Genomic DNA, 14,734 nt, shown 5'->3' with positions numbered 1-14,734 from the left:
GGAATCCCAATTTGGGCTTGCCATCTGTGTACCATGCTGACTATTTTTACAGGACTGAGATTTTGATCTCAAAAATGAAAATTTATAAAAACACCCAAACTGGGCTTTTTGTATTATTTATTTTCCTTCTTTTTTGTCTACTGACTCCCACTTAGCAAGAGCACGGACTATTCTTACTGAGTTAAGGGAGGTACCAAGATGGCACTGACCTTGGCCTTGATCGTCAAATCACTGTATTAAAGCTTAGCTGTGTATTGGTTTGTTTACTATGTAGATTTTGCCATGGCCATGACTTTCATAGAGTAATTATTTTGATTAAGTTCAACGATGAGAGTTAGTCTTGCATGAGAAAGAATACACTTGGGAAGCGATGATGGATGGACTCCAGTCTTCAGAGTGTTTAGTCCTGCCAGCATTTTCCAGTTGAATGGACATTCACCTCCCAGTTTGGTTTGGGTGACAGTGAATGGATTGTCAGACCTGACTGTTTCCTAGAAAAAGATAGAGATCAAGAAGGATAGATGACAGTGTGAATATCCACATGTGTTCTTGCAGTTTTTCCCAGATATTTTTCTGCTTTGATGAACAACATCATTATTGAAATAATAAATGTTAATTAATATCTGCGTCACTTTTTGGTAAATGGTAGTTTAGTATTACAATTAGACTAATTAGTATACACCATAGCTTGGTGACATGACAAATCATGGAGCAGAACGTGTTGACTCTTATCCATTATGATATATTAGCTAATTCACTTGCTCAGTAACGACAAAAGAAAAGAGAGACAGGAAATTGGGCAGTAACAACAGCAACGACTCTAAGGGCATTGTGGGCACATTTTCAGGGTTTTGTCTTTCTGCCATGTTCCTGAGTCCTATGGATCATTAACATTTTCCATTGGTACATCATAGTCTCTGACTGAATCCTTCAGGAATAAGATCATGAGTAAATAAAGAAAATGAGAATAAAAGATGACTTTCAGATTTTCCTAGGTTTCCACAGGCTGTGTCATGCTCAGTGTTTGAATTTACCAGGACTATTTGTTATAAAGGTGACAGCTATCTGCATCTCTGATGTATTTTTCAGAACCTATGCGAACCCCGAAGACGTTAAAGATTGCTGAGATACAGGCAAGACGCATTGCCGTGGACTGGGAATCCTTGGGTTATAACATCACTCGTTGCCACACTTTTAATGTCACTATCTGCTACCATTACTTCCGTGGTCACAACGAGAGCAAGGCAGACTGTTTGGACATGGACCCCAAAGCCCCTCAGCATGTTGTGAACCATCTGCCACCTTATACAAATGTCAGCCTCAAGATGATCCTAACCAATCCAGAAGGCAGGAAGGAGAGTGAAGAGACGATTATTCAAACTGATGAAGATGGTATGTTCATACTTCGTTATTTTAAAAAGGGGGAATTATATAACGGGATTATGTAATTGGTTACAGTTTTCTATAGAGTCGCCAAAATTACTCTTAACAAGGTTAACTTTGAAAAGAGTTTGCCTTAAACAAAGAAGCTTATTAATATCCTTCGGAGTAGCATCTAATATTGGATGAAATGTACCCCTACTGTTTTCTGTTTTTATATGTTAAAGTAACAACTACACTAAATTTTAAATACTAAGTTTTTCCTATCAAATGTGCAAAAGTAATTTTCACTATTCATGGCATTACATCATTTACCTATTGGTGAAATGCACTTGACTAAAATTCAGGTTTTTGCATTTTACAAACCAATAATAGCAGCTTTCATTTTCCTTAATATTTGAAAAGAGCACTGTTTGCCTATTCCACTCATTTTTAGATGGTCTTATGTAAGTTTAAATACAAAAGAAGGTTTGAAGTTCACGCTTTTAAGTCTAAATAAAGGCCCTTATCAAATATCGGCAAGCTGTCATCTTTTATCCCTTTAATTACCACCCAAGGAATTTAACTATATTATGTCCAATTTCTATGTGTATCACTTCAGAATTATTAAGTCATAGGAACAAACATTTATATTAATATCATAATTTGCACACACCTGCTATAGCACGATAGTTCATCATTAATGTGAATGAGTACCTTTCTTGATTAAAAGTACAAATGATGATATTCTGATAATAAAAGTAAGACATGTAAGATATTTCATTTTTTAAAGATTTTTATTTATTTATTCATGAGAGACACACAGAGAGAGGAAGAGACACAGGCAGAGGGAGAAGCAGGCTCCCTGCATTGAGCCCAATGTTGGACTCAATCCCAGGACCCCAGGATCATGACCTGAGCCAAAGGCAGATGCTCAACCGCTGAGCCACCCAGCCATCCCTAAGATGATTCATTTTCAAAATTTACCACTATGAATGAAAGTGTTTGGGGAAAAAAACATGGCCTATTTAGTGAATGGAGGCAAAGCTGGACTGTGAGTCAGGACTCCTGAGTTTTCAGTCCTGGCCCTGGTAACTCTATCACCTTCCCCAATCTATTTACTCGGCTAGGTTTCCATTTTTCATCTCTATATGAAAGTTTAAATAAGATGTTCTCTCAGGTTCCATCCCCTTCTAAAATTCTCCTTGAATCACCTGTCAGTAGGGCCATATTTTTGTTTGGATTTCAGAAAACAGGATGTATTTCATACTCAAGTGTTTCCAGTTTGCCTCAAGTTCTCAACTTCAGGCTCAGCTGTATATTTTGATGACTATCAAGTATAAAATTGCCTTAAGATAGGTCAGTATACCACTGTTTCTAGAAGTTTCTCTGTATCACTTCAAGCTCTCTCACTCTGGAAAGTAGAAATCACCCAGATTTGTTCTATTATTTTTGTTGTCATAAAGAGAAGTGAGTGCTTTTCAACCTCATTTAGCTCAGATTTTGAAGGTAATAATATTGTCCTAAAATTTGCATGGAGTTATTCTCATGTTTCTAAAATTTTCAAAGAACAAACCTAAGACTTATTTATGGTAAATGTACTTTGTCCATGTGTAAGGTAACCAAACATGATTACCTCAACTATCATACTTGAACTTGCACCTAATATTTCAAACAGTAAAACTTGCTCTAAGACATAAACACACACTCATCCACCCCCCCCAAACACACACATAAACACACCCCAACATATGATTGTATAAAAAAGAATAATTAGCATAGTTGCTTCTTAGATGGGTGATAGAAATGGAAAGTCTAAGCACAGATGCAAAAGAGCTGAAAAATATCTCATTTCATAACGTGAGATAAATATTAAAACATTTGCATTACACTACACATGTGTAAGCCATGTCTTTAGTAATAAGAATGTACTCACACACTTTATTGCCTACACTTAAAATTTTAAAAACTTGGATTCTTAATTGGTTGTTTTAGACTCAATTACATTTGTGCTTCTTTGGCAGTCACTCTCTAATAATATAATTCATTTTGGCGGTGTACTTTGATATGGCTTTTAGTTTGCCTTTCTTCCCCATAAAGCAAAGAATATAGTCAGGCTCATATAACTTGTTCATATTTCATTAAATTTTTCAATGTATTTTTGGGTGCACATACAACCAAATTAATAATCGGGAGGTGAATTGCTATGCAATCTTAAATTATATCCTAAATTCATCAACTTCATGACTGTGCTATTTTATAGAGATACAGTTTTATAAACATAAAATGAAATTAACTATATAGTATGCAATTTCAATATCATTTCTTTTTTTAGTTTTATTTTCATCTATGCTTTGAAGAACCTTTTTTTATCGGCTATAATTATATTGAGTTGCAAGGTCACAGAATAATTCTACCGTGAGAGTTTTTTCTTTTTTGTTTTATATGTAAAACTAAATGACTGAAGGACAAACTTCATATAAAGTATTTTCGAGTAACGCAGTCTTCAGATCTGCCCACATGAACTCCATTTTCTACATAGAATACTTGATATGACTCAGTGTTCCTAAGAGGGGGACAAAATATCTAAATCATAATCTATGGTTGCAAAGATCGATGGGTTATGATGATCTAATTAAGTCAGTCTTACTAAATTATTGCTGCCCTATATACATAGAAAAAGAATAAATTATCAACCATCTAATAAAAGAATATAATTTCATGAAAAGAATTCTAGAGACATCCATAAATCATGAGAGCAAAGCTAAAATGATTTCCCACCAGAACCCTAAGGTAGAATTTATATTTAATTTATCGCATATATTTTTTAATGCATGGGTAGAATTTTTTGTATGAGATTTTGTTTTCATTTTTTATCCTCGCATTTATAAAAATCAATATTATGAAGTTAGCTCAGCAGAAAAGTCGGATTTGGGGACATTTTTTGCTAATACAGAGTTATTTTTAAATGTACATTTATTATATTTTAAAGTCTGCAGTGCTTATTTAATATAATCTTGCCCCACCCACATTTCCTTTTTCCTCTCTCTTCTATTTTGAAAGTTATATTTTAAAGGATTTTCTTATATGCAAAAAAATAAAAAAATAAAAAGCTGAAACAGCTCTCAAATAAATCACAAGCAGGGGAATGAAAGTCAGCATTCTGTCTCCATTAAAAATTGTTGATGTGGAAATGTAGAGTGACATTCCCTGCAGTACAAAGATGCCACGATGATGGGCTTAGTAACTTTGTGTTGTATTCACACAAATCAAAAGTACATATAGACATTATATGTAAACATCGTCTTTCTTCAAAGGTGAAGAGTTCCTGAATATAATTTGCCTGCGGCCGCTCCCCACCCCAGCCCACCTGTGTCCGTGTGTGTTCTGTAGGGCACCGACGTGTAATTCTCTCGTCCACTAGCCCTGGTGCAAGATCTGTAGCATGCTACTGTCCGGGCCAGGAGTTTTCCACAAACTTATCCCTCTTACAAATATGGCCTGCAGGTCCTCTTAAATGCATTTTATGGACAAAGTAGGGTATGTGAAGGAGAGCGGACAGAGAGCAGCAGCTGGTGGTTCATTCGGTGTAGGGTCCCAACTCTTACTCTCAGCTCGGGTCTTTTTTTTTTTTTTTCTTTTTTTAATTTATTTTTTATTGGTGTTCAATTTACTAACATACAGAATAACCTCCAGTGCCCGTCACCCATTCACTCCCACCCCCCGCCCTCCTCCCCTTCTACCACCCCTAGTTCGTTTCCCAGAGTTAGCAGTCTTTACGTTCTGTCTCCCTTTCTGATATTTCCCACACATTTCTTCTCCCTTCCATTATATTCCCTTTCACTACTATTTATATTCCCCAAATGAATGAGAACATATAATGTTTGTCCTTCAGCTCGGGTCTTGATTTCAGGGTCTTGAGGACAGGATCATGAGTTCGGGCCCCATGGGCTCCATGCTGGGTGTGGAGCCCACTTATAAAAGGAGACGGGGACTGGTGAGATGGGAAGAAAAGCAGAGAAATACACAAATTCTAGCAAGGCTACTCTTCAATTCTACTCCTCTTCTGATGCAGAATTATGCAGACGTTTCTAACTAACTTTATTTGTGAACCATTTGAAATACGTCCACATCGTGTTATATAGTATTTGTTGGCCATATTGTGGTTGATGACACAGGTAGTAATTATAATGCCATCAAATAAACAGTTTCTCCCTAATTGGGGTCCTGCCTCCGCAGCCACCATCTATGAAAAAGGTGAAGAAATGCTTTTCCTTAATTACAATCATAAGCTTGTTTTTACTCTCCTCAAATGACACAACACGTATCACCCTTGTTGGTTAACTAACGCCCATGGCAGCCTCCAGAAGTGCCCCCGAGGGCCCCCAGGGCCGTGAGGACCCATCTGCCCTGGCCAGCTGTGCAGTCTCTGCCCTAATGGGGCCTGGGACGTGTGGGCAGTGGAGGCTTTGCTTAGCCTCTCCCCGCGCCCACAGCTGACCGCTGCACGTGCAAGCTTCTGAAGTTTAGTGCCAGCATCTTCTCTGCTTATGGGTTTCTTTCCTTTTTGGTTTTTTTCTTTATGAATTTATTATTAATGTGCCAAATTAGATTAGCTGTCCCAGAGGTCATAACATCATTCGTCGTCTCCTTCTGGTGTGAAATAAATCTTCCTCTTTTGACGTATCATTCAGAATTTCTTGATGTTGCTAGCGACGAGGCAACGCATTCCCTTTGATCCGGTGATTTCTAATTTATTTCAATCCTCACAAAATTGCTGTATACTCCACAACTACATTTGCAGATAATGCCATGTGTGAAGTTCACTGAGACGTTAGATTAAGGAAGAATATTAATTAAAAACCATACTTGCCCAATATTGGGTCAGTATTTCAAAAGAAAACACATTTTTAAAGCAAAGTAGGATGGATAGGGTACATATTTAAACATTATCTGAACGAGAAACTAGATATTTGTGTGACTGAATAGCAACTGTATATTTAGATAAAACACACAAAAGCAAATAGCAAAAGCATCTGATTTTTATATTTTGTCAATAGAAACTGACACATTGTTCACCGCTGTCACTGGGCATTGTCAGTTCTATGACATTTGCAAATAAGGAGCTGGTTCCTCAACTGTTGTCATACCTGGGGACACTTCAGCACTGGTTATGCTGATTGTTGAGTTCGAAACAAGTCTGATGTTATAAAACGGCTTGATGCTTAGCATTGCAAAAGGGAATTTCATTTAAAAAGACTGAAGCAATGATATTAGAACCTATTCATCTTCGTGTTTTTTAAAATTATAATCATCAATGCTGTCCTTTCTAAGTTATAGAAATTTAATGAGGATAGCACAAAGAGTCAGATTGATTATTAATGGGCATTTCAAGTCAGTGTTATATGACTTGGCTTTTGAGTCCAAGGAATGTTAATTATTATTATAATTAATTATTTAATGACATTTGTTTATGGAGACACTTGGGCTTATCATAATCTTCAGAATATCTTTCAGGGAAATATAGCTCTGTTCTTGACACAAATTACAAATGAGATCTTCATGTTATTAGAGATATACAACAGAGAAAACTAGACTACACAATTTATTCAACTCTCTAAGGGGATAGAATATTCTTTTGAATAAAAATAACTTTAGAGTTGTACATTTTCTCCATTGGAAGCTTATAGATTACTTGAAATTCCCATTTGTTAAAATCAGAAAACTGGTGACATAGCTTATTTTCTTTTTAAGAACACATTTTTTTTTTTTTAGTTTTTAATTTAGCTTGTATAACTTACAGTATTTACTTTTTCTGTTTCTGATGTAATGATCTTTCTAACCAAAAATGTACATTCTTGTAGTGCCTGGCCCTGTACCAGTCAATTCTCTTCAGGGAACATCCTTTGAAAATAAGATCTTCTTGAACTGGAAAGAACCTTTGGATCCAAATGGAGTCATCACTCAATATGAGGTATTGGGACAATAAGGAAGTTCACTGAAATGTGGGTTGAAGGGAGAGTAAAAGGAAAAAGTTATGGAGAAATAATGGAAAATAAGTGAGGATTAGAGGATCACAATCATTTTTATTACTCTTCTGTTTTAGTTTACAAATTCCTTGATCCCGAAATTGAATTCGAAAACAAATATTGGATGGCACCTAGAATTTTCTAATTCTTAAAGTAAATGTATGTTTCTGTTGTTGTTTTAGGGAAGCAGGATGGAGCTTTTCAAACAGACTTACTGATGATTGTAAAGAATGAATTTTTATAAAATTAAGATACTCATGCTTTATACTGTATTTAGGGGAGGCCACTGAATGTTATTTCAGAATAAATTCAGAATTACTATCTAAACGGCAAAATATATTACAAACCTGACTATTCCAGAACTTAATCTCAATTTTGATTACAAATCATTATCTTATTTTTAAATAGGAGAAGCTGAAAAGAAGAAAAGATCATCTTAATTGCACAAATGTGTAGTTCTGTTCCTGCATAGTCAGTGTTGATGAGAGCACAAAACACTGAAATTTCTCGTGGCTATGAAGTGCATCATGGGAATGGGAATCACTAGGGCAGTCTTACAAAATGTGACTGTATGAGCACTCGAGTGCCATTTACATGAACTCTGTTATGTAACTCGGACAAAGTAGGATGATGTGACTTGTAACAAGCATTTGTTGAACACTCTGTGTTTCATGTACATTAAAATATATAACCATAAGATTGTGTATTTTTGTGTACCCATATTTAAGTAAATTAATTTATCTTTTGATGAAAGAAAACATGTATACAGGTCCAGTCAGATATGATACCTCTGGGTATATCTATGGATGGCTGAGTGGCTGGCCGGTTGTCTGGCTGGATGGATAGACAGACAGACATCAGATATAGACTGACTATGAAATAACATATCCAAATGAGAAAGAGAAGAAATTTAAGAAAAATGTGATTCACTCCACAGAGATACCCTTGAATGCTACCTTATTTAAAAGACGTTTATTTAGATTATAGCATGACTTATATTGGAAGTGTAATAGTGAATCTGTTTCTTAAAACAGGTCAGCTACAGCAGCATAAGATCATTTGATCCTGCAGTTCCAGTGGCTGGACCTCCCCAGACTGTATCAAACTTATGGAACAGCACACACCATGTCTTTATGCATCTGCATCCTGGAACTACCTACCAGTTCTTCATAAGAGCCAGCACCGTCAAAGGCTTTGGGCCAGCCACGGCCATCAATGTGACCACCAATATCTCAGGTATGCAAAGGAATAAAATGCAAAGAGGATTGGTTTGTAATGGCATGTTCTAGAGAATCATATACTCAGGGTAGTCATCTCACTTACTAAATCTTTAATATAGTTATCTATTCCTGATTGAAGGTTTGTTAAAGAATTATGTGGATACTACTCCTGAAACTGGTATTACACTATCTGTTCACTAACTAGAACTTAAATAAAAATTTCAAACAATGATATGTGAATACGGATTACAATTGGTTACATGTCCAAACCCCAAAATATCTCAAATAGTCACTTTTAATTGACAACAGTCTTTTTAAATATGTCATTTTATCTTAATTAGAATTACGTAAAAATTTACTATGAATGTTAACAGACTTATTATGCCTTTGAGGAGTTGGTAGTTATTATGGTATCAGATATTTACTGTAAGTATATTTTATCAAAAGAATGATAGAGATCTTTGATCTGCTGTTATAATGACACATACCTTGTCTCTTTTCCATTTTCCCTGACATTCTGATATTTTTAAGCAAATATAAGCCATTCTTTCTCTTAAAAAAAGAAAATCACACGTATATTCATCTAAATTTTAGAATGGGTTTAGGGTACTGGAGAATTTAAGTTGATAGACAAGTAGAGCTAAATTTCACATTATTTTATGTTCACAATATCAGTTTGTAATTGCCTAGATTATTTACAGATACGATTTCTCCTTCAGTCAAGTCATCAGTTAAAACCTGATTAAATTTGGCCAGCAATTAGCATGGTAATATGCCCTAATGCTCTTCTAGCTTATGTAATGTTTTATTTTAGTAATTTAAAATGATTAAAATAAATACATATTATATATGTAACATTTCCATTTGTTAACATTTTGAATATAAAACCTTGAAAGTTTATATCTTGAAAAATATTAGCTATTCCAATATGAGCTATTTATCTTTTTCTAACAAAAAAGAATTTTAAAATATCATCCATTATGTCAGAAAAATAACAATATATTGAGGTTGCCAGTTGACTTCCTAATGAAACCATTTTAAATCATCCATTTAAAATATTTATTGAATCACTAGAAAACATGATCTAATGATATCATTGTACAGTGAAACATGTCTCCCGCCCTCTAGAATGAGGCAGAGTGCTGTATTTGAGTAAGATCCTTCAATAGAGATAGTTACAAAATTACATGAACTTGTAAAACTGAGAACATTAAACAAATAGGCACTGTCAAGAACCAAACTTTATTATGGTTTAGACATGTTTTCTTATTGAATAAAAAATGTATAATTAAAGACCAGAATACCCATCTAGCATCTTCTTTGAATAATTTAACTGCATTTTTACTTGAATCAGCCTATGTACATGGGTACTTGATTTGGACTTTAAAAACTTGATTGCAATCACTGTGTCTTCAGGACATGTAGTAATCAAGCTGAGGCTAATAAAATTTATGGGTAGCGTGATTCTCAATATCAATTGAAATTTTAAGGTAATTTATTGTTATTTATTCCTTGAGTGCAGAAATTATATCCCTTGCCATTTTAAAAACATTTTTTTAAGATTTTATTTACTTATTCATGAGAGACACAGAGAGAGGCAGAGACACAGGCAGAGGGAGAAGCAGGCTCCATGCGGGGAGCCCCATGCAGGACTCGATCCCAGGACCCCAGGATCACACCCTGAGCCAAAGGCAGACACTCAACCACTGAGACACCCAGGGATCCCTTAAAAACAATTTAAATAAAATTAAAATCAAATTATTGGAGGCATGGTGTATGTGTGTTTAGTACGCATATATACAATCACATGTGTATACACATTGTATATATTTAATATCTGTTGATTCTACTTCCTAAATAACTCTTCAGATAATTTGTCTCTTTCTTATGTCCTTTCCATCTAGATCATATTTTAGACAGACCATTGAAATATCTTTCCAGGCACTATCCTTACCTTCAGACTTACCTTGCTTTAATGTGTTTTTCTATGGATATTTACACAACATATATTTCTTCCCTAAATTTTTTCAAAATCTAATAAACTGTGTTTGGTAGGACAAAGTCCAAACATCCATGCATGATTAGTGTTTGTGCCCATTAAATTTATGGCTCCTCCCATCCACCACTCCCACCCAGGAACCCAAAGCTCCAGGCCTAGTAGCCTGCTTCTAGCCGTCAGAACACGTCTCCTTTCACGTGGATGAGGTCTACAAGTATCTGCTTCCCATCTCTGGCATCTCACTGGATGCTTTCTTGTCCTGACGAGTTTTTTACTGCCCTTTTAACATTCAGCTCAGACATCGTCTAAATCCTGAAGTTGACTCTGTTTCATTTTTCTAATTCCCAACCCTGGTTTAGACAAGTGGTTCTTCTTCCAGGTGTGGTCCACAGACCAACAGCATCAGCCTCACCTGAAAATTTTCTAGAAATGCACATTATCAAGCTCCTCCCTGGGCCTATCGAATTAGAAACTCAAGGAGAAAGGGGCAGCAGTCTGAGTTATAAGAAACCCTTCATGGGCTTCTGATCTCACTAGTTTAAGAACCCGTTTTAGCGAATGAACTGATTTCTCTTTTCATCACTTAAAATTTGGCTATATTTTTTTTCTTTTTTTTTTTTGTATAAGATTCTCACTCTTGGGGTACCTGGGTGGCTCAGTCGGTTGGGCATCTGCCCTTGGCTTGGGTTGTGGTCTCCGGGTCCTGGGATCCAGGCCACTCCCTGCTTCTTTTTCTCCCTCTCCCTTGGCTAGCTCCTCCCCACTGCTCGTTCTCTCTCTCTGTCTCTCTCTCAAGAAAATAAATAAATCTTTAAAAAGAAAAAAAAAAAGATTCTCACTCTTGATAAAATGTGAATCTCTACTTTTAATTCTGTAACTGTCAGAGACCATGTTTTGTCTTTATACTCATAGCATGTATAACATTTGACATGTTGTATATATTCAGTAAATGTTCAGTGAATGAATGAAATACTTTGACATTTGTATTAGATACCATTTGTTCTCAGTGTCTCTGATAACTAGTTTCCTAGTTATGTCCTCCCTAAAATATCTTTCTACGTAGAAATAATTGAAAGACATTTGAGGTCACTTTTTTGCCCAGGTCAAGATTGGGAAGGCCTCTCCTGTACCCCCAACTATTATCAAATATTTTGAAAATTTAGGAGTTACTTCTTTTCAGGAATCTGGCAGCTAATGCACTAGTTCATGCTAATTAAAAACTGCAGTTCCAAAAAACAAAAAAAAAAAACTGCAGTTCCCATTCCCATTCACCACACTTCCTTGATATGTTTCTGTTCAGGCCGCAGTCCAGATACAAACACTGGGCCATTCCACAACCTTTATATCACACACAGGAGCACTCAGCAGGCAGCCTCGGGCTCACTTGCTACCCTCTCTGTCTCCACATCTCCACGTGCGGATCCATAACCAGGACTCTCCAGGGTTGACGCTATTCACCTCCCATCCCATCAGTGCAGGTTTCAAGGTCTCAGGAAACTAAAAGCCAAAGCACCTTCACAGAATGTCTGTCATGTATGTCCAGGTCACCAGGTGATGATTTAAATTTCAACAACAAATTGTGGCTTCATATCTTCTGCTGCTTTAGATTCCCAAGGTTAACATTCAGTAGTATATGTTATTCTACAAAATAAGATATATTTTAGAAAATCAAGATTTTTTATTTGTTTATTCACGAGACACACACAGAGAGAGGCAGAGACACGAGACAGAGGCAGAGACAGGCTCTCTGTGGGGAACCCGATGCGCAACTCGATCCCAGGACCCCGGGATCACTCCCTGAGCCACAGGCAGATGGTCAACCATGAGCCACCCAGGTGTCCCTAGAAAGTTAAATATGAGATTGGTTTCACACCATTTATTCATCCTGAACTATCATTCTGTTGACAGAAACTTATTTCTTCTCTCATTAATCCCTTCCAGCTCCAACTTTACCTGACTATGAAGGAGTCGATGCCTCTCTCAATGAAACGGCCACCACAATAACCGTGTTGTTGAGACCAGCACAGGCCAAAGGGGCACCAATCAGGTAAGAGGGGGAAAATAATAGTAACAGGGGAAAACAGCAGCAGGAGAGATGTTTTCTCATATTTGCTTGGTGGTCGATACAGTGATTCACTTCTAAGAGATGTTCATTTGGCGATGACTGTCAGAAAGGTTTTATTTTTGTGTTGTTTTGGTTTTGTCTGTTTTTCATTTGGACAAAGCCTACGGATAGACTTTTAAGAGTAAAATTCTAAGGGGGCTTTTGAGATATTCATGAACTGAACCATTCTCTGTACTGTTTAAGAGCCTTGCTCTTTGATTTTTATTTTCCTCTACTTCCATTTCATTCCACCTCCTCTGTTTGTGTCTATGGGATATGAGCTTTGAAGGTATTTGTCAGAAATAGAATGGGAAAATAACTCCTGTCCAATGTATTAAATCTGTTCTGAATAATTTCATATGAGTGATTGAAAAATAGGAAGCTTTGAGGAAATAAAAGGAGATTAGTTATAATGAATGCAGCTTATGTGACCTTTTAATTCCTAAATTGTTGCTTATCAGGAATTCCTAGTAAATATTAAAATTCAATTTGCCATTTCCTTTTTCTGTCCTATATTAAAATCTCCCATATTACCCTCATCTTGCAGATTATGAGCCATGCTGTTATCAATAATTGATTTGAATTATCCCAATGATTTTAATTCTTCACATTTGTAATTAGATAAATGTCCAAAGCCTAAGCAAATTTCCTTATGGAACGTGTAGATTTTGTGAATACTTTTATTTTTATACTTACCTCCAGAAGTAAATCAAGGCACAGAAACCAGTGAAAGTATTTCATAATTAACTCAGGTTGTTTACATAATCACTAAGAAAATAAAATTAATATTTGTTCTGTGTGGAAAGCAAATACATTTAGCCTGCAAGCACAAATGAACCATTGGACCAGTCCCTACATGATAGGGAAGGAAGTTTTTTTTTTTTTTTTAATTTAAAAAAAATGAACAGAAGAAATTGAATTCATAAAGAAAACTCCTTTCTGTTCTGGCTAAAAGTCACAGGAAAACCATGCTGGAGAGCTAGAGGGATGACTAAACAGACTTGTGATATAAACACTTAGGAAGCACGAGCTACTTGAAAATGGAAAGTACGTGTATAGCGCTATTCAGGAATCCGTGATCTGTGAGTGAGTCTGATTGCTGATCCAGGGGAGAAGGAGGAAATGCCTGCGTTCAACATCTTTTTCTATTGACAAGTAATCAGGGTCATTCACATGTTCCTACCTGTGATAAAATTTACTTTCTAGGTGCTCAGTTCTGCTATGGCTGCTTAAATGAGCTACCAGGTACTTGCATTCATCTTGTAAGAGTTAGATATTTGAGTGAATTCAGCTTTACTTAATGTAAGCTGCACCCAGAAGTGTATGATTATTATTGTACCCTCGTGCTAATTACTGTCACTTACACCAGCTCTTTATTCATGTAATCAATTTATTACACAAACAGTAACTATGTATTATGTGCCTGGCACTGTGCTCAGCTGTGTAAATCAAAGACAAAATGATCACAACTGAACACACAGCCTGTGCCCAGATCTGTCACGGACCATCAGAGGGGTCTGCAGCCTTGGAAACCCTTTGCTCATAATCAGTGTTAAGGAACTTTATTGAATCAGTGAGTATGTTATCAATAACATGTTTTGAAATCAAAGGCCTTTCTAGTACTTTGTTGACATTTACTTATTACAAAATTTTTGATTTCCAAAAATTCATACAGTCTGAACTAGTGGTTATACAGAAATCATCCTTGATAATCTTGTATCCTCTTTTCTCTAACACAGAAATGTACTTTGTATTTGTTGGGAAGACCTTTTGCCTTTTCTGGAATTGATTTCAGTGGCTGAGAACTCCAAATTTTACATTGTAAGAGATTAGTGCCCCCCAAAGACTTAATTTACAGCCAGGAATGCTATAAGAAAAAAATAATTAAATGATATATAAACAAATAACTATTTAAAAAGAATGTTACTAAAAGGGAAAAAAAATAGGTTTCCAAATAATATTCTAATCCATCCTGCCCATCATTATTTTTTTTACAATGACTTGCCCAGCTATGTGGGACTAC

At 36.0% G+C, this 14,734-nt stretch overlaps 1 protein-coding gene across 7 annotated transcripts in view; it reads left to right on the top strand.

Annotated features, from left to right (window-relative positions):
* PTPRK (protein tyrosine phosphatase receptor type K) overlaps positions 1 to 14,734 on the top strand; it is a 548,248-nt gene that overhangs the window by 426,784 nt on the left and 106,730 nt on the right. For all 7 annotated transcript variants that reach the window (XM_035699505.2, XM_025422992.3, XM_025422993.3 and 4 more), the window contains exons 8-11: positions 1,090 to 1,392; positions 7,224 to 7,333; positions 8,423 to 8,624; positions 12,549 to 12,654. In XM_035699505.2, the coding sequence (XP_035555398.1) occupies positions 1,090 to 1,392; positions 7,224 to 7,333; positions 8,423 to 8,624; positions 12,549 to 12,654 (721 nt within the window). The remainder of the gene's footprint in view (positions 1 to 1,089; positions 1,393 to 7,223; positions 7,334 to 8,422; positions 8,625 to 12,548; positions 12,655 to 14,734) is intronic.

The sequence above is a fragment of the Canis lupus genome, chromosome 1 (assembly GCF_003254725.2).
Source record: "Canis lupus dingo isolate Sandy chromosome 1, ASM325472v2, whole genome shotgun sequence".
NCBI classification, from domain to species: domain Eukaryota; kingdom Metazoa; phylum Chordata; class Mammalia; order Carnivora; family Canidae; genus Canis; species Canis lupus.
Note: the sequence above shows the minus strand (reverse complement) of the source record. Positions and strands in the feature narration are given on the sequence as shown.